Genomic DNA, 20193 nt, shown 5'->3' on the forward strand with positions numbered 1-20193 from the left:
TTTCACCAATATTCTAATAAGTGGAAGGGTCTCCCAATAATTTTGATCACTGACCCCACCTATTCCCACCTATGAGGGGTAATGAGCTATTGAGGCATCCAATCTTGAAGTGAATTGCATTTTTTAAAAATAGTTGTTAGTTTTTGAAGGGGGCTATTATATTGTGGGAAAGGATTTTGGGAACACCCGTCCTTAAAACATTAACCTTGTATGAAATGCACACAGTTATATGTTAAACCTTTGCCACTGCTCGCATTTGCCTATTCTTACACTTGCCAATCTTTAGAGATATGCACTTCACAGATGCAATATACTTGAACCTAAGAATACAGGCCTCTAGCTTCTATCTTTAACTTTTCCCCAAACTTCAATCAGGTATGACTGTCACTGTAGCCTATTTCTTATTTCCCTCTTCCTTTATCTTGATTGGACCAACTGTTCCAGACAGGGATGCTATAAGAACCAATACTTCATTAACTGGTGGATGCCAAAATTCTATAAATATAACAGTAATAGCTTTTTGACAACCGTATCAGTAGTAGTAGGGCTGGGCAATAAGATGCAATTATTTTTACCAAAAATTCAGTATTCAGTATTTACCAATAGGTTTTCAAAGACCTTAAAAATTAAAGACCAGCACCATATAGGTATGTATACACACATTATCACATATACAAAGTTCAAGACCTAGCATATTTTCTTACAATAATATGAAATATTAGCAAAGGAAACAGTTTCTTTTTTTTTTTTTTAAAATATTTAACAATTTCACGAATATCTGTGCCTCAAAGAAGCATCTCAACATTTTTCCCCCCAGCCAATTTTTGCTTTCTACCTCCTTTACCTATATTTGAGCTTCCATTGTATGTATTAAGTTCAACAACTTGCCTGCCATGTTGCCATCTGCCAGTCAGTAAACACTGTGCTCTCCCACGTTTTGTGACTGGACTGTTTTATGTAAGTAAAGACAAAGCTCTTAATTCATTATGGTACAAATCAGATCAAAAAATGTACATGTGTGTATTATACATGTACTGTTTTATGGTTTACATGATTTGTAATGGTTCCAAATTATGTATTGGAACATACATGCCTTTTCTTGTCTGTAACAATCTGTATGACATATGCAGGTATTTATTTTACAGCAATTAGCAACATACCAAGTACAGTCATATGCCAACTTATGGCTCCAATTGGGACCTGCCATTTTAAATCCTGCTGATAACATTTCAGTAGTAGAGGCAGTATGACACGAATGGATGAGGGCTTACACTACATGGATATCTCACTTCTTGTATGATATAAACTACTGATTAGCGTACTTATCTGATCACTGACATATTTTATGGGAGTAATGAAAGTGTGTTTTGCAATACGGCAAGTAATTGCAGCCGTTATCAATGGAGAAATGGCTGGATTGGATATATGGTTTACAATGGAAGAGCGACCATTTTACAGAACTTTGCTTAGCAGGAACCCATTTTGCCTGGGGGGCAGGAAGGTAAGATGAAGGTATTGTACTAGCTTGGATTGTCGCTTCATATGTAGCAACATGTTTTATCTTTAGATGTTAAACTGTCATCCTAAGGAAAACCATAACAATCTGAATGCTTCCGCTTCTGATCCTCACTCTATTTTTGTGCTTATTACCACCAGGCAGCATGCTTAGAAAGAGTGGTGGAGACTTTGTGAATTTTATTTAACATTGGGAAGACACTATAGAAAATCAGATAAAAGTCCTGAACATATATGTTTTTGCATTGATTTTCCTTTAATATTGAATCAAAAATTCAATATATTACCCAGTCCTAGTTAGCATTGAGTGAAAGTCAGAACAGCACTCATGTGTGACTACAAGTACACACATTACTTGTGAGGAAAACAAAAAAATATTTAAAAAGGCTCGCAGTTGTGATTGATTCAGTACTACAATGGCATAGGTCAAAAGAAAAACAGCACAGTGTGAAAATTTCAGCAGTTTGTAAGAGGAGATGAAATAATGAAGAGATGAATCACTTTTTAATACCGTGTCCTACACAGTGCTGATGAAGGAATGGAGGCTTTGCATTCATTCTGATTGTAATGAACATAGTTGTAATGAGCATATCTACAGATATCTGTCTGAGCATCCATTCATTTTCTAACTTTCCATATACAGTTCATAAATCTATAGGACTATGGTAAACTGCACAATGATAGTACTAACAACAGTTGTGGCAAGTAAAAATCAAGGCAGGTTTCAAACAAAGTGGTTATTTGGCTTGTCTACACAAGCAATGAAATGAGATGTCCCGTTAATACCAAAATAAAAACTCACTGTTTCAATGTTTCAAAGCACAAAATACATCTCCCTGTTATTACTACCTATAATGCATTAAAATAAATGAAAATTCATCATGAGACACAGTACACGCAAAACAGTATAATTCATTGCTTTAGCAATGGCTAAAATTTGTGTCATTCCTTTGGTGCTTGAAGGTACACTAATGTTCACAGCAAGGTTATTATAGTTAACGAAAACTAAAATCAAAAACTATTATTAAAAAAACATTTTCGTAAACTGAAATAAACTAATTAACAAAACCGAAATAAAAAACTAAAATGAAACGAAACTATTAAAGTAGCTGGAAAGACTAACTGAAATAAAATAATAATTTACTAAAAATAATTTTAGCTTTCATTTTTGAATGATATTCTTGCTGTTACCTTTTAACACTTATAACTTTTAACTTTAGAACTGAAACTCATCCACCACGAGCCACCCGCACATATTTATCCAGTGAACAGCGGTTGGTGAAGGAGTGCGGCTGTTCACACAGCATTTGCAGTGACAGAGTAAGCATAATATGTGCGTAAAGCGTGTGGAATAGAAAGTGATTTACGCGCCGCCTTTCTTTGCACTTGTTGTATATCAAGATGTAATTCAAACACCTGAAAATCAGAATGTGCTGGTCAACAAAAACTACTGTATGGATAGAAAAATCACGATTGAGTAATGTTTCAGTTTATTTCTCAGGTGCCTGTTTTTTGTTGACAGTAATTCACCTGCCACTTTGCACACGAAGTATAGAGAAAGTATAGTAATCATGAAAAAACTCAACCTTGAGATTTTAATGAATCTTGACATTTTAGACCTCCCCGGGTCCAAAGATACTGGTTTTTGGAATTCTGTCTGTGTGTGTGTGTAAACACGATAACTCAAAAACGCAACTAGATAGATGGATGAAATTTGGCATGTGGTTGTTACACCAAGATTGTAGATCTGTATTAACTTTTGGGCCAAATCCATCAACCGGAAGTGGTACTTTGCCTAAACACATACTCAATTATTTTTTTTTATTCATGCAGCTGCAGAGTCCAATTTATTTCAACTTTAATAATTGCTCAATATATTACTAATTTAATTTGTTGTTGATTGTTCTTTAATGTACATAATAATCATTGTCATGCAGTTTACTCCTCAAATATCCATCCCCATATCCGAGTACATGAGAAAGTCTAGGGGGAGACTACTCCCAATTTTTGAAAATAAAACAGCACTGATTGAGAGACTGACAAGGTTTATCATACAAGATCAGCATATTGTTGCTGACCAACCACTTTTGTTTTAAAAACGTCATTTAAGAATGAAGCGATATAAACCTTGTAAAACTCCTGAGTTGGCAATGTCTCTACTGAACTACAGGTAGGTAGGCGAAGAGAGTCTGGCAAGTGATGAAAAGCTAAACATACTACAGGTAAAATTCCATTATAACAAATATCTTTACAACGAAATTTTCATTACAACGAAGTATTTTTATGGTCCCGACAGCTTCCCCATATGACACAAGTCTATAGAAATCTTGTTACTACAAAGTACATTCAGCTGATACTTTCATTACAACGAAGTGCACAAAAGACCTTGAAATGTTTGAATGAATCATCCACAGAGCAGTTTGTTCTGTGGCCGCAGCTCAGTTGTGCACAATGATCCCCAAACAGAAACACTGCAATTTTTTTTCTTTCTTAGAACTTTCCTTGTACTGTTTTTTTTTTTTTTTTTGCCTTTTTTGTTTCCTGCAGTTTTCAGTTATATCTTTTACTTATTGCTCGTCAACATTTGAAAAACATCCATTGGAATTTAACTCATTGTCACCCTTCTATAGAAACGGCAGACACGGGAAAAACGATAACAGTTCATATTAGAAAAAAAAAATAATAATTTTTTGCAGCTCTCGATTGCTGCAAAAAGAAAAAAGACATTGCCAGTGAATTCGGAATTTCGCCATCGACACTGTCAACTTTCTTGAAAGACAGCAAAAAAAGTAGAAAAATCTCAGGTTGCAAACATATGTGAACTGCTGCATTTGAAGACAAAAGCCGTTTTTATGTGGTTCAGTGATGCTCGTTCAAGAGACATTCCTATTAATGTGGCACTCATTCAAGAATATGTGAGGTTTGCAAACTCTCTTGGGACCTCCTCCAACTAGACAGCAAGCTGAACAGCATCCCGAAGTGCTATCTCCGCATCTGTACGGGGCAATAGCAGGTTCACAGATATGCTGCGTCTCTCCGCCAAAGTAAAAAGAAAAGATTTCGATGGGTGATGCAAGGTTAAGAGCACGTAAATTGTAAATGCAGATACTGTAACAAGATTACTTGATCACTGACCTGGCCACGATCCTGCCTGATTGCTATGTCTGTGTATAGCAGAGTGGCAGATCACGCTACAATAAATAACTGTACCGTTCCTGTTTCAAGCTGAATAAAGCTGGTTTTGCTAAAGTACTGAGACTAAGCCTCGTGTTTTGAAGTGCAAGACTAGGGACTTAAAGCGCGACCCCGATCTTTGATAATTTGCTTCTGTGGTGCTTCACTGAAGCAATGTGAGCCTCCTATTGCCCTGCCCCAACAACAGACAAACAATCTTCTACAGATGCTGCAATCGCGCTTCAGGACGCACTTCAGCGTGTCGTTCCCGTTGGGAGGGGAGTGGGGGGTTTCAAAAGAGTTCAGAAACTTCACAATATGAAGAAGAAATAATGATTCGGCTCCTGATTGATAACTGTGCTGCCCACAACATGCTTCCACTTTCAGATAATGTTCGCTTTGAATATCTCCCACCCACTTGCATGGCTGCGCTTTAGCCATTGGATTTGGGCATCATTCGCACTCTGAAAGTGTATTATCGCAAGGAAATGCTGAGAAAAATTCTCATCAGCATAATTTGTAGGTAGGAGGAGATTAAAAGTAACGCGAAAGAAGCTATTGAAATGATTGCAAACGCCTGAATATAAGTTAAAGAAAGCACTATAGTAACAAATACAGAATCTCATTACAACAAAATATTTTTTTAGGTCCCTGGGAGTTCGTTATAATGGAATTTTACCTGTAATATGTTTTTGTATTTATGCTAGATTTATTAATTTATCTTTTTTAGTTAAATATTCACAGCTCAAAATACCTGATATTGTGAAAATAATCCAGTAGCAGAATTATGTTTTAAAATATCTGTCCCCATTTTTTCAATGTTTCTCTCTCTCAAAATGGATAGTTGAAATATCATATTCTTTTTGTTTTCAACATCAGCCGTATCATACATATTGCATACCAGGGATTTTTCCTGCCTTCCATCCAAACCTGCTTGGGTAGACTCCAGGTTTCCTGTGATCCTGCTCTGTTCTTAATCACAGATGCTGTCTGTGTCGTTTTGTGCCTGTCCATACTCTTATTACCTGCTCTTGCTCTGCTCATTATGGGTTTACTGTTCTTATGGTGGTCTATTCAAGTCTCACTGCCTCTAACCTTGACACCACATACTTGTTTTTCTTTGCTTCCCTCAATATAGCTAGCTGGGGTCTGAACACGGATTTAAGCATAAGAGCACTGTTCTTCCTAAGCCCCTGTGATTTTCATGGTCACACCTGTCAGAACACAGTAGAATCCGTTTTCTAATTTTTGATATCTTTTCAGGCCAGCAGGTGGCAAAATTCTGTCTATAAACTGCTTGTGCTGGAGATGGAATCAGAGATCAATATGGCTGGTAGAAAATAAAGCCCAGTATTTGAAATTTTTGACTGAAATGTTCAAGGGATTAATTATAAGCACATTGTCATTGGAGCAGAAGATGTTGTGTGCTATAGACATTTAGAGTAAAAAACCCTCACACCTTAAAATTCACCTACATTTCATTACAAATTGGCCCCTTCTGGGCAAAAAAAGGAAAATAAAAAAGTGCCAACAGGCAGCGCAGATTTTTTCAGCACAAATGACATAGAAAATATATTTTAAATTATAAAATTGTGTAAAACTGTTCATATTCAGTACCTGGTTTTGATTATGCTTGTTTTTATAAGACAGAAACAAAACCAAATAGTAAACTGTGTCGTGTAGTGTAGTAAGCTTCCACTAACATTAAACTCATATTATATCCAAATCCATTAAGTGTACAGTTCTGTCTCATTGTGACACTAAACTCCATAGTAGGGCTTTAACCATACCATAATTACTAAAACTAAACCTGAAACTAATATATATATATATAAAAATAAAATAGAAATGTCTTTGTAAAATAAAAACTAAACTAAAAATACACGATGAAGGAAAACTAAAACTAAACTGAATTTCCAAGTATGGTCAGAAAAAAATATAGAAATAAAAACTAATATAAAAGGAAAAACTATAATAACCTTGGTTCACAGGTATAAACCCTAAAATTGGACTGTCTTAGTAAAAGCGTATACTGTATGTCATATATTTGAATGGTTATGATTAAATTGATAACAGTAATGACAGGCAATAATAAAGTACAGTCACGATTCAAGATACTTTGTAAGCAGCACCATAAAGGCCATTTTACAAGAGTTTTTAAATAACAGATTAATATAAAACAAGGAAAGATTGATTTAACAAAAGAAGTCTTAAAGTTTTGACATTTGTAAAAGAAAAAAAAATTAAAGAACAGGGGGCCTCATGTATAAATTGTATTTTAACAAAACACTCAATGGAGGGGACCATTAATATTGGTTTGCATATTCAAATAAGGGAAATTCTGGGAGGAGTTGGGGTGGGGCTGTAGGCATGTGCATTAAAATTCATGTTAACTAGGATTTAGAAAAGGAAAGTTTGCAGAACTTTGCTTACGCAGTTTCATCATCTGTATTTTTTTGTGCATTCACACATTGCTAGTTTTGTCCATACGCCATGTTTTAGTATGAATTCTACGCAAGACGTTACACATGAGTCTAGGAGTCTTTGACATTTAAAATTTAAATTAATTTAAATATTCCACTAAATATGACTATTTAGTAGTTTTTTTAGCTAATACAAACATTAATGTTACAACAGAAAATGTCAAAAACCTAATAAAGTGATTATCTGAGAAACCAGATTTTAAAAACAGAAAAAAACTTTAAAATAGTTTGTTTAAAGGAAAATATCTTGAATCATCTTGTAATTCACTAATTCAACAGAACCAATATACGGTATTAATGTTTGAACTTTTAGTATTGATTTTAGACAGCATTTTTGGAGAGAGAATATATTTAGAATATGCACATTTTGAGTAAAATCAGGCAGTCCATGACAATATCATTCTTTATAAACCCTATGCTGAAATCCCCACAAAAGGCACAGTTTTGATCATGTGAATAATGGAAATACCTTCAATAAAAAGGTATGAAGTATCGTAAAATGTAAGTAGTATTGGTATCAAATACAAAACTTCTATCATCACAAAATCCCTATTCACACTACAGTTTAAAGTCACTCAATTCTCATTTTTGCTTCCATTCCAATTATTTTTTGTCAGACTGTTTTAATGAATCTTGTGAGTGCAAGCTGAAAAACAGGCATTGTAAGTTTCAACCTTTATCAAATAACTAATGCCATAAATGAAAGCAAAATAGAAATGGAGGTTATCCAAGCCATTTAACGATGTGCAGTCTATCAGGGAGCACTTAATCTTGTCTTTACACAAAGTCTCGATTTGACATTTCTCTTATCTATATAGCCAGTTCATCATCTGAATTTACACTCTCCTCTTACTGCTGAGGTTCATAAAAAAAAAAAAAAAAAAAATCTGTCCTTTTTTCCCCTAATGGACTTATTCATGTATCTAATGCCTCCAGAAAAACAGTTCTGGAGTTTATAAAATTCCTGCTTCCAAATAAGTTGTTCACCCACAATTCTGACATCATGGATAGAATACTGAAGCATACTTTTGCATTCAGACATGGCACCTTCCAAACTCCACCACAAACCGCGCACCCAGAAGAGATGCCTCTAAAAAATCTAAAAAAGTCAGAAGTGGATACGTAGGATGCGTGTGTTGCTTCTCATTTAGAGACAGTATTGCACAATTTAAAATTATTGTGAATCTTAGTGTTGTAGTGCTATTCACTTAATGATCACAATCACTAAAATTTCACCACTCCAGACAGGCTGAAGCTGTTGGAATGTGATATGCCTTCCATCTAAATCATATTAGAATAAAGTGAGGCATTAACAGGATCACCATCTCACATCCAAAACAATCACATTCCCACAATTCTCTTCCCCTTTCAATAATTTACCTTTTAATGCAAAAGAAATAAAGTGTTCAGACCTCCTACTTATTAGTTAGAAAATTTAGATGAATTAAAAATCATACGTGTGTTTCTTGTGGGCATGTCTTTCATGAAGAGGATTCAATTTTCTCTTTTGTGTGTATGTTTTTATTGTAATTCAGTTAAAAATGTGTATGTATTCCTTTTCTGCTGTAAAAAGACAAAATAATTATTTACGGCATATATTCAATTTTTTTTTTTTATCATTGCTACCTGTCTAAGTCACAACCTATGGCACCCACTAAATATTTATTTATTTTTTTAGGGGAAACATTGTTTCTTTTTCTTTAACAGACTGGACAATAAGCAGTCTGCTTTTATATTATGAGACATGCACACTATATTTGTAATATTAGGTTAATTACAGAACAGGGAATTCTAACTTTTATTTCTAGTTAATTTGATTATCATATATACAGAGCATAGTGATATATTCACAGATCTTTCTAAAATGTAACAATGCCACCAGTCTCAAGGACCATAATTAGCAAGTGTCTAATCTGTAACTACCTGCAAGTTTCTTGGAAACAACTCCACCTAGATTCTTGGAAATCTCATTTAGTTGCACATTAGTTGCTTAGCTTATAGGTTAAAACTGACATACTATACACAAGTACACAAATATTTTCTTCAGCATTAATCTAATCTTTAGTCATCCAATATTGTTCTAGGTTGGCAATATAGCAAAATTACCAGGTTGGGAGCATGCGCGGATTACAGCACGTTGCCGCACCCAGCACATGATGAACCAGAGTCTCTTAATATTTATGACATAGTGATAGCAAGTTTGTGTTATGTCTTAATGTGGTGTTTTACTGAGAAGTGATTCAAATTAATCCAAAGTTTATTGAAAATGCTGAATCAATGATCATAAGTAACAATTTTAACAATTACATTACACTTCTTATTCCTCCATATTGAATTCCAATAAAAGTAGTTTTGAAAATATCCTTTTAATGCAGAAAGTTATAACTGTTAACTTCCTTGTACAAACTTCATAAAACCCAATACCCAGAGGAAAATATTTTGGTCACAAAATGTTGTCTTTAACTTCTAAAAAAGAAATAAAAATAGTAGAGGAGGCACACATTTTGCTCATTGGGCCGTTAAACTCTGGAGTCATGCTTCCCCAGATACTCCCATCAGTTTTAACATATCAAATCCAGGCCAAATGCCTACTGATGCTCAATGCAACACTCCAGTAAAAGCTGTTATTGAGTCTGTTCAGACTGCTTGTAAAGAACTGTGGCAATCAGCATGATAGGAAACACCAATCTCATTGTCCTGTGACTTTGCTAAATTGTGACGATGCGGGTTCACTCCATGCTCCCATCTTCCTTTTGGGAGCTCTTGAACCCAACACCGTTGGTAATGTCACCGATGAGCTTGGCAGTGAGGCATAACAATGAAGCAAAGGGATAGTGTAAAAATGCCTGGTGCTTTTATTAAAAATCAACAAAACAAGTGTTCAAATAAATAGTGCTGTGTGTCAAAATATCCTTAAATAAATAATCCATAAAAACAAGTGAAAAGGGTGGAGGTTAAAAAAAACAATAGAGAAAAAAAATCCTTTAAAACGACGACGAGGTTAAAACAGTGGCTGGAAGCAGTCTCTTCAAAAACACAAAGCACGGTGCCTTCTTCTTTCTACCTGGCGGCTCCCCTGCTTCTCCCGTTGGGCTTCGCAACAGGGGAGTCGCCCTACCTGCAGGTGCAGCTGCCTTCCACACTGGTCCAGTATCCCTCCGATCCCTGACTACGTCGGGCTCCATCCAGACCGAGACTTGGGTTCTTTCCCCAGCGGCCACGGCGCTAAACCAGCCCAAACCCCCCCGACTGCCTCTGCAATTCGACTGCCAGTCGTCTTAATCACTCCAGCTCCTTAATCTCTCAGCTGAAGCGACCACTTCCTTCAGCCCCACCGAGTGTCGGCCTAACACTCTTTCTTAGGGCTCTCCTCCCAGGTGCCTCTGCTCCATCGAGCCTGCTCTCCCTCTCTCTCACTGGCTATCCTCTCCCTGCCGCCTTCTTCCCTGCAACCTGTCTCTTTCTTTTTCCTCCCTACTAGCCACCTCTCGCTTCTATATATCACGGGGATGTGGATCAGCTGTGGCAATCAGCAGCTGCTGGGAACAAATACCGATGCAAACGACTCCTCACCTGTGCACTTAAGTGAGAACCGCCCGCATCACGAACTCCCCGGGAACCGCTCGGCCACACACACACCACGCCCCCTCGCTAGGCCGTGAGTGTGCCGATTATTTATTTTAAAAGTGGCCTTTCTGACGTGAGCTGTGGACCCGCTACACCACATAAATATGGCTTGATCGGGTAAACCTCCCACTTGAGGTCTGCAACAACACCACAGAGAAGCAAGGACAAATTAGCATCAGCAGTTACAAAGGCTGGTGTCAGACCCTTCATTACATTAGTCTATGTAATTGAGGTGTAGACTGTCCAAGTATGGCCTACACAGCTGGAAACACAGGGGAAAACTGGATAAAGAAGATAAAAAAACTAAGCGAAGTTTGCAAAAATAAACAAACGGAAAGGTTTTACCTTGACTCTCCTCATACTGCTCTCAGCTCAACGTAAACAAATTGACATAATCATTTACCCCTCTCAGAACTGTTAGAGGGCTTAGAAAATTACAAAAAGTTTACATAGTGTATTTCTGTTTCTAATGTTCAAAGTGATTTGTATCCGTATATACATAAAAACCAAATGGACACACTCTATGACTTGTCATATTTTACTGAATGTTGTTTTGAAAAAAATTACAAAAGGTACAGTAAGTAAAAATAATAAAATCAATAACTCCTGCTACTCCCCCACAAAAAATACAGTTGATAAAGAAAATGGATGATTCTAAACATTAGCAGTCCTCAAACACTCCTTTAAGTACCAGCATGTGTTTGTATTTTTAGGAATTTGAGAGGTTAAGACTATCTGGTCAGCTGCTCAAATAATGTAATAGAACAAAAATGTTTGTGAAATACTACCAGATGCCCCTGCTGAAACAAAATCTTCACCCCTCTTTTAAAACCAATAAAAGAAATAAGCAAAGAGAATGATAACTAACAATTTTTAGGAAAAGGACTGTCTGTCCCTAACATTTTTAAAGATAGACCTATACAAAATTTGGCTAATCCTACGTTGTAAATTATATGTTTTCATTACTCATAGAAAATCGTTGGTATTGTTTTGTAATGTAGTTAAATTCCAAAATATGTTTAGAAACATTTCCCTAACAAAATGTATTTGGTATGTCAGTGTTTATTGAAGCTTTCACCCTGTTAGAATCTCCTCTAGAGGGAAGTAAGTCTTTACAGGAATCTTATTAGTCATCTGAAGACCAAGTACAGTACAATGCTTTTACAATTGTATTAACTTGTACAGAAAACCCATGTTGCAAAATATCTTGAGAAACACTATGTTATTACATTATAGCTAAAGACACTTTTCCCTTATTTGGAAGTCTTTGCACGATTTCAAAAACATTAGCCTAGTATAGGTGGTCAACTTTGTCATCATGCTTGGAAAAAGCCAGTATAGTATTCAACATAAGGCCAAATAGATGGCAATAGAAAAAATGATAAACATAAAAAAAATTTTTAAAAAAGCCCTGAAAATGAAAAAGAACAAAATTGAAGCAAATTGCTGACTTTCCAACTAGCAAATAAAGTTGCTTCTTTTTCGAGAAATAATATTAAAGCTAATTGCTCATAGTATTTAAAATAATCACAGTTGGCCAATCTCCCTGCTTATTTTGCAGTTCTTACGGTTCTACAACTTACATACTCCGTGTTAAGTTCTGTAGTGGAATTGGGGCTATTAGGTACTTAAAAAAAACAGTATAAATATATTAAATTAATACTAAACTATAAATGTCCACTACATCTTATCGGATGTTTAAAAGCCTTGCAATAAGATAATGAATGCTGATTGCGCCACAATACATAAAGATAAATATCACTATAGGGGAATATCCACAAGAACTACCAGATGCATACAATTAAGAATACAAAAAAAAAAAAAAAAATTACCTAAACTGGACATGACAAATCTTCACATTATGGGTGAAACAAGTTGGCCATACTATACTAAACATAAAAAGGAAAGGAAATACAAGCCACTCACCTTTCTGCCACTGTGCATGAATTTTGTTTCGGAAAACTGTGTAGCACTGATCTAATGCACTGAGGTAACACTGGATGGATAATTTTCCATCAACCACTGGATATTCTGACGCCATATCAGGCTTATAGAAATCATAAGCATGCTGCATGTGAGTACCACGCAGACCTGCATGTGAAAACATACTAGCGGTTATGTTACATTAATTTTAAAATTATACAAAGTTGTCAACATTCTATCCAAGTATTGCAGAAATTACAATATTTAACCAAAACATAAGCAAGTTCCATCCAAACTTACTGACCTCTTTCGAAAGCAAGGGGAGCATTTGGACCAATAAGCATGGCTACAGCACCAGCACCACCTGTTGGCCGAGCATTTCCAGTAGCATAGACAGCAATGTCTCCAGCAATAACCAAAGCATAACGTCCTAGAAAAATAAATTCATTAACTATAGCTATTTCAGGCATGATAACCATCTAATATATTACTGTTTTAACCTAATACAGTGTATGGTGAAAAATATGAAAATATTTTGATTAGTGATACAGCACCCAAAAATTTTTATTTAAACAATGAAACATAAATAATAATAACAACAATAACAACATAAATAAATACATTAAATGAACACTAATCAGTCCTGGGGTAACAACTGTTTACCTTGTATCAAAAAAACACTAAACCAACATGCCTGATCACTTGTCAGAGAAGTCTTCTCCATCACAATGGACAAACCCTAGACACACTGGAAGCTGTTGTGGAAAACAGGATGAATGCAAAATTGAAGGCCATCGTGAAAAATCCCCTCCATCCACTCCAGGAGGTGCTCTCTTGGAGAGATTTTAGCTACAAGCTCATTCCACCACAATGTGCTAAGAAGCACCTCTGGGAGTCTTTTCTGGCCACTGCTATCAGTCAATTCAGTGTTTCCAACCAATGTATTCATTAATTTCATTTTTATTTATTTATTGATTGACTGATTGATTGATTGGCTTAATAATCTGTCCTCTGAGACTATTCTTGTTTTGTATGTTTCTGCAGCAATATGCACTTGAATTTACCCATGGGATTTATACAGTTTTATCTAATCTAATCTAATTTAAATTTTCCACATAAAGTAATTAAAGAAAATAAGCAAATTTCTTTGTGTCAACATAATAATAAAGACCCTCAACAATATACTGAAAGACAGGAAGAATGCTTACCATCCCATGAGCTGGATTCTACCCAGTTAACTGCATTAAAAAGAGCTGCTGTTCCTCCATAGCAGGCATTAGTTGTGTCAATCCCTTCAACATCAGTGTTTCCAGACTCTTCAAATAGCTGCATAAGCACAGTCTTTACGGATTTTGACTTATCAATGATAGTTTCAGTGCCGACTTCCAGCCTCCCTATACAATCATATGAGAGACAGTTCCTCTCCATCAGTCTCTGTACCACAGTTAGGCACAAAGAGTTAATGTCTTCACAGTCTGAGCAAAAACCCATCTTAGCTTGGCCAAGGCCAATGGTGTACTTCCCAGCATCCACATGGTCAAACTGTTCAAGCTCTGCCTGATCTACATACTGGGAAGGAAAATAGACCTCCATGGAAATAATCCCAACATCTTTTGGCCAACAGGCTTCTCCACTAGCAGGGACTGATCCTGGCATTTTTGGAAAGCTGTGAATTGGGGGGGAAAAAATAATAAATGTTAGACCAAAATTAGTAATGTTATCTAGTTTTACATACCAATTTTTTTAGGATGCACTTTTACAAAAGCAATTATGAATACACTAAACACATGAATACATGCATACATATCTATCTATCTATATACATACATACATACATGTCTATCTATATCTATATCCATTCTTTCATTCATTCACAGAACCGTCACGGCAGTACACACTGCAAAAAACTGGTATAAACTTTTTGGGAGTCTGAACACTCTCTGTATTCATTGTCCATTAATTTAAAATACATTTATACGAGTACTTTTTCTTGAACTCTTATACCTAACACTAAAACGCGAAATCCCAAACCAACACATGCGATCAGGAGCTCGAAAAGCTCAATGACTTGACAAATTTACTGACAGCCGATAGTGTCGTGGATGTGATATGTCAACAGCACCTTCTCAATGGGCAGCGCACCTACGGTCCTTGTCAAGCTTTGCTCGCGATATGGACAAATTACTAGACAGTGCAAAATCGGGAGAACCCATTTTCGATTTCCTCTCCACGCTTCACCCCACCCCACCCTATCCACTGATCTTGGTAGCAAATTCACTTCTACCCTTATAGGACAAACTATCGCACATTACACAATGATCGCCTTGAAGGGTCTGAACATAACTTTTAACAACTGACAGCTAAACCTTTACTTTTTCTACTAACGGTGTCTCATGCATTGATTCAAAGATGCATAACTTAAGATTACTAGTCTATTATATTTTTGCACTGCTCCACAAAAATATAATAGTTCACTTGGTTAACGCAGCGAAACTTCATACTCTGATTTACAAAGATATCTCAGTTTTACCCAGCAATCATCAATATACACTCCGTAGCGGAAAAAAATCCACGCTCCGTCCTTTCAGGCACCGAGTTAAGGTCGGCACTATGTGCACCACCCGGGCTGCAACACACACGCACATCATTTGCGTTCCACTTCACAGAGGTGAATGACGTCACTTTATAGCAGCTATAAGCCTTGCAGCGGCCAAAGCCCGGTGTTCTTTGTGGAGCGTACAGTTTTTTTCCCCCAGTGCTAAGTTCAGGTTTCTCCAGTTACACCAATTCACTCCCACGTCCCCTCATTATATGTTTGGTGGAGGCTGCTTCAGCAATTCAAAATCGGCATGGCCTTTTAACTTCAGACATACACACATTGATGATTCATTTACCACTGTTTCTATTTTCGGCGATACGTCTATGCGCCCGCCATATTGAGGCGGTCAAGATCCCCATGTAAACGCCTAGGCATGCATGGAGATGCTATGCTAAAAGCAGTTTTAACTTTATTATTTCTCAACCGATTTTCACAAAATGTGTTTTGCTGTGATATGTCAGCATACATACAGCCGATAAACACTGATCAGCTGCAACATTAAAACCACTGACAGGTGAAGTGAAGAACATTGATTATCTCGTTACACTGGCACCTGTCAAGGGGAGGGGGATATATTAGGCAGCAAGTGAACAGGCAGTTCTTGAAAATGATGTGTTAGGAGCAGAAAAATGGGCAAGTGTAAGGATCTGAATGACTCTGACAAGGACCAAATTGTGATGGCTAGATGACCGAGTAATGGCATCTCCAAAATGGCAAGTCTTTTGGGGTGTTCCTGGTATGCAGTGGTTAGTACCTACCAAAATTGGTTCAAGGAAGGACAACTGGTGAACTGGAGACAAGGGTCATGACCGGAAAAGGCTCATTTATGTGCGTAGGGAGTAAAGGCTAGCCCGACTGGTCTGATACCACAGAAGAGCTACTGCAGCACAAACTGGTGATGAGAAAAAGGTGCTGGCACAGCACATTGCGGCTTGCTGCATATGTGGCTGTGTAGCCAGTCAGAGTGCCCATGCTGACCCCTGTCAACCTCTGAAAGTGCCTATAATGGGCATGTGTCAAAAATGGGCCACAGAGCATTGGAATAAGGTGGCCTGACCTGATGAATCACATTTTCTTTAAGATTATGTGGCTGGCTGGGTGTGTGTGTGTGTGTGCATCACTTACTTGGGGAAGACATGGCAGCAGAATGCACTATGGAAAGCAGACAAGCTGGCAGAGGCAGTGTGATGTTCTGTGCAATGTTATCTTGGAAACCCTTGGGTCCTGTGATTCATGTGTAAGACATGTACCGCCTACCTAAAGACTGTTGCAGACCACATAAAAGTCCAATCTACAGTTTTAACATTTCTAAATCTTCCATTGAAAAACATTGACAAATTGGCAAACTCCTCTATCTTAAAACAAAAGAACATTTTGTCAGCTTGAAACTATAGATTAGTTTTCAATTTTGCCTTGATAGCGGTTACTCCAACTTGTGCATTTTATATAGTTTCCTCTTTTTGTCTCTAATAGCTACTACTGATTGCAAATAAATCCCCAATACATATTAATTAAACACCACCAAACTGTGTGTGTGGGAAGGATGTCGCTGGCATTGGTTGCTTAAGCATAGAGACCACTACATCAGCAAATTGTTTTTGGTTTCTACTTTATGAAGTCTTCCCAGCAGCTTGAGTGCAATGTAAAGGGAACAAGTGCATTAGCATCTCAGTCCTCCCAATGCTTTCAGTGATAACAGGCAAGTTAAATGATTTTCTTCACCGTAAAAGTATAAATTGCAAGCAAGGCAAACAAAATGTTCTCTAGATGTGAATGGTTTACCCCGTGATGTTATGCACAAGAGTAAATAAACATCCAAACCATCCACTATCCAACCCGCTATATCCTAACTACATGGTCACGGGGGTCTGCTGGAGTCAATCCCAGCCAACACAGGGTGCAAGGCAAGAAACAAACCCCAGGAAGGGCACCAGCCCACCACAGTGCAAGAGTAAATAAACATTTAGTCAATATTAACCTTACAATAAACAAACCACACAGCACCATTACCTGCAGATCACAATGATTCACAATTTCACTATCAGTATAATTTACTACGGTGACCAGACATCGTGCTGATATGGACATTTCTGATTTCAGGCTACGTGTCCCAATAAATAACTGAAGAATATCAAAATATTCTGGTTTTAACAGGTTGCCCATGTAATAAAACATTGCTCCACCAAAACAAACATCCTCACAATATACTTAGAACAGTGCATATGAAGCTCCAAGGGGTAAGCCTATACCCCATCCCCTCTTCGATGTTATATACATATAACAGCACAGTCAAAATTCCTGAGTAGGAAAGCTTGACTAAAAACTTACGTTAAATTTAAGTAGCACTGCACCAAGGAACAAGAACCAGACTGAACCAGAGTACTGCAGTTTGCTTCCATACCAACCACTGTGTTGAATCATACTGTATGTGTTCATTTAGAAAAGTGCTTTCTCGCATGTCCAGATCTCTTTCTGAAGATGAGATAAAGCAGGCATTAAACACACAAGGATGGGCTTTATGCATGGGATATACATGCTACAAGTGTCCAGGTTTGAAAATCTGTTCACCCTATAATTTACCATCAGAGTGACACATTTGCCCAATATCCATAATGGTTGGTAGCTGTAATAAAGTTTGGCTTCCACTTCTGTTGTTTCCTAACATTTGTCATAGATGAGTACCTTTTCAAGTCCAATTTCACAAAATTTACAATGGCCAGATATGCTCATGCAAAGAAGGAACTCACTGCAAAAGTATTTCTTATTTAGGTTATGTTACTTGGCAATTGGAAATTGGGGTATGTGTGTGTGTTTGTGTGCGAGTGCGTATTTATGTGCGTCTATGAGTGAAAATGGTCCCTGTGATGGATTAGCTTGTCTGGGCCTGTTTTCAAGCTATTATTCAATCCTGGTGAGATAGCCTTAGGCCCCCAAAACCCTGAAATGGATTAAGAAGGTTGTAGACCGTACTTAGTGAACTCTGCCCAATGAGGGCTACGGTGCCTGTACAGTCCTTGATCATAGCTGAATGCTATGCATACATTTTCTACATTTTTTCAAATTGAGGTTAATCAAAAATCCTGTCAACGTAGCTGGAGACATCACACTTGTATGTTATGCAAACCAACTTAATGATGTTAAGGCTACTTATGCATTGTCACAAGAGATTTGGGATTTACAATAAGACATTTCGTTCATTTCTATGAGTGGTGTGACCAGGATAAATGTGTTTCTAGTGGTGGTAAATAATCAACAAATACAACCTTCTAATTGAGTCTACCTAAACACAATCATTTTTAAGAACACTTTTCATGTTGTGAATTGGAAAGCTTCCACTAACACGTTATATAAAGTTTAAGGAGCCAAAAAAAAAAAGGCAGTATCTCAGCCTCCTTTCTGTTGCTTCAACCTCCAGAAATAAGGAACAGCAAATTAATGAATAGGAAATGTGAGTAATGAACTCATGCAATACACAACCATATTACATACTATAGAAAAACAAGAGATCTACATGTTTTTACAAAGGGAAAGACAACCAAGGGCTTGCTTAGAGTCCTATGAGTTAGAATAAGTAAAGAGGTCTTCCCCAATACCAATCATTTTGGATGAACTTTATAATTATTTTATCATTTTCAGAACAGGGAATCAAAACTAATTGTGGCAACAATAATTGAATGAGATAAAAAAAATGTGGCATTGCAGAATATAATTTCCACGCCAAACACATCCAAGAGGACATTTTTGGACAGTGGCACAAAAAAAGAGTTCTCTGAGAAAACCATGAGACAAAGCCACAATGCCAACTCCAAACAGATGTCAACCAAGCAGAAAACTGAACTATGGTCCAAGTGCTGATAGGGCATATATAAGTGCTAAAAACTGTGTAAAAGTAAATGAGTATTTTTAAAACAAGATCAATACAGTATTTCTAGTTATGTCTTCTAAACTGTATCTGTGTTTGTTTGAGGGTTTATGCGTGAATGTGCCCTACAACGGATCGCCACACTGTCTAGGTTTGACTCTTACCTTACACTCAATAACCTCCCTGATATATGAACTGGATTAAGTGGGTTTCAAAATGTTATTGTATCAATCAATAAAGTTTTTTTATATACTGTACATTGGATTAAGAGGTTTACCAATATTATATCACATTAAGGTTTTAGTCATTAAATAATATAAACTTTTTGTGAATCTTTTTCTTCTTCTTCTTTCAGCTGCTCCCATTAAGGGTTGCCAAAGCGGATCATCTTGTTCCATATCGTCCTGTCTTCTGCATCTTTCTCTGTTACACCCATCACCTGCATGTCCTCTCTCACCACATCCATAAACCTTCACTTGGGCCTTCCTCTTGCCTGGCAGCTCTATCCTTAGCACCCTTCTCCTAATATAACCAGCCTCTCCCCTCTGCACATGTCCAAACCAATGCAATCTCGCCTCTCTGACTTTGATTCCAAACCGTCCAACTTGAGCTGACCCTCTAATGTCCTCATTTCTAATCCTGTCCATCCTTGTCATACCCAATGCAAATCTTAGTACCTCCAGCTCTGTCTCCTGCTTTCTGGTCAGTGCCACCGTCTCTAACCCATATAACATAGCTGGTCTCACTACCGTCCTGTAGACCTTCCCTTTCACTTTTGATGATACCTGTCTGTCACAAATCACTCCCGACACTCTTCTCCACCCATTCCACCCTGCCTGCACTCTCTTTTTCACTGCTCTTCCACAATCCTCATTACTCTGTACTGTTGATCCCAAGTATTTAAACTCATCCACCTTCCTAACTCCCTGCATCCTCACCATTCCACTGACCTCTCCCTAATTCACACACACGTATTCTGTCTTGTTCCTACTGACCTTCATTCCTCTCCT

General features: G+C 37.2%; 1 protein-coding gene across 2 annotated transcripts in view; it reads right to left on the bottom strand.

The window, feature by feature from the left end:
* hmgcs1 (3-hydroxy-3-methylglutaryl-CoA synthase 1 (soluble)) overlaps nucleotides 1–20193 on the bottom strand; it is a 35863-nt gene that overhangs the window by 12409 nt on the left and 3261 nt on the right. Inside the window, exons 1-4 of one of the 2 annotated variants that reach the window (XM_028805532.2) lie at nucleotides 15253–15363; nucleotides 13931–14388; nucleotides 13027–13152; nucleotides 12726–12890 (exon numbers count right to left, since the gene is read on the bottom strand). In XM_028805532.2, the coding sequence (XP_028661365.1) occupies nucleotides 12726–12890; nucleotides 13027–13152; nucleotides 13931–14388; nucleotides 15253–15263 (760 nt within the window). In that variant the 5' untranslated portion in view covers nucleotides 15264–15363. Of the gene's footprint in view, nucleotides 1–12725; nucleotides 12891–13026; nucleotides 13153–13930; nucleotides 14389–15252; nucleotides 15364–20193 lie in introns of those variants that run through there. The other variant, XM_028805533.2, reaches the window with a different exon arrangement.

This window comes from Erpetoichthys calabaricus, chromosome 7 (genome assembly GCF_900747795.2).
Source record: "Erpetoichthys calabaricus chromosome 7, fErpCal1.3, whole genome shotgun sequence".
Lineage (NCBI taxonomy): Eukaryota > Metazoa > Chordata > Cladistia > Polypteriformes > Polypteridae > Erpetoichthys > Erpetoichthys calabaricus.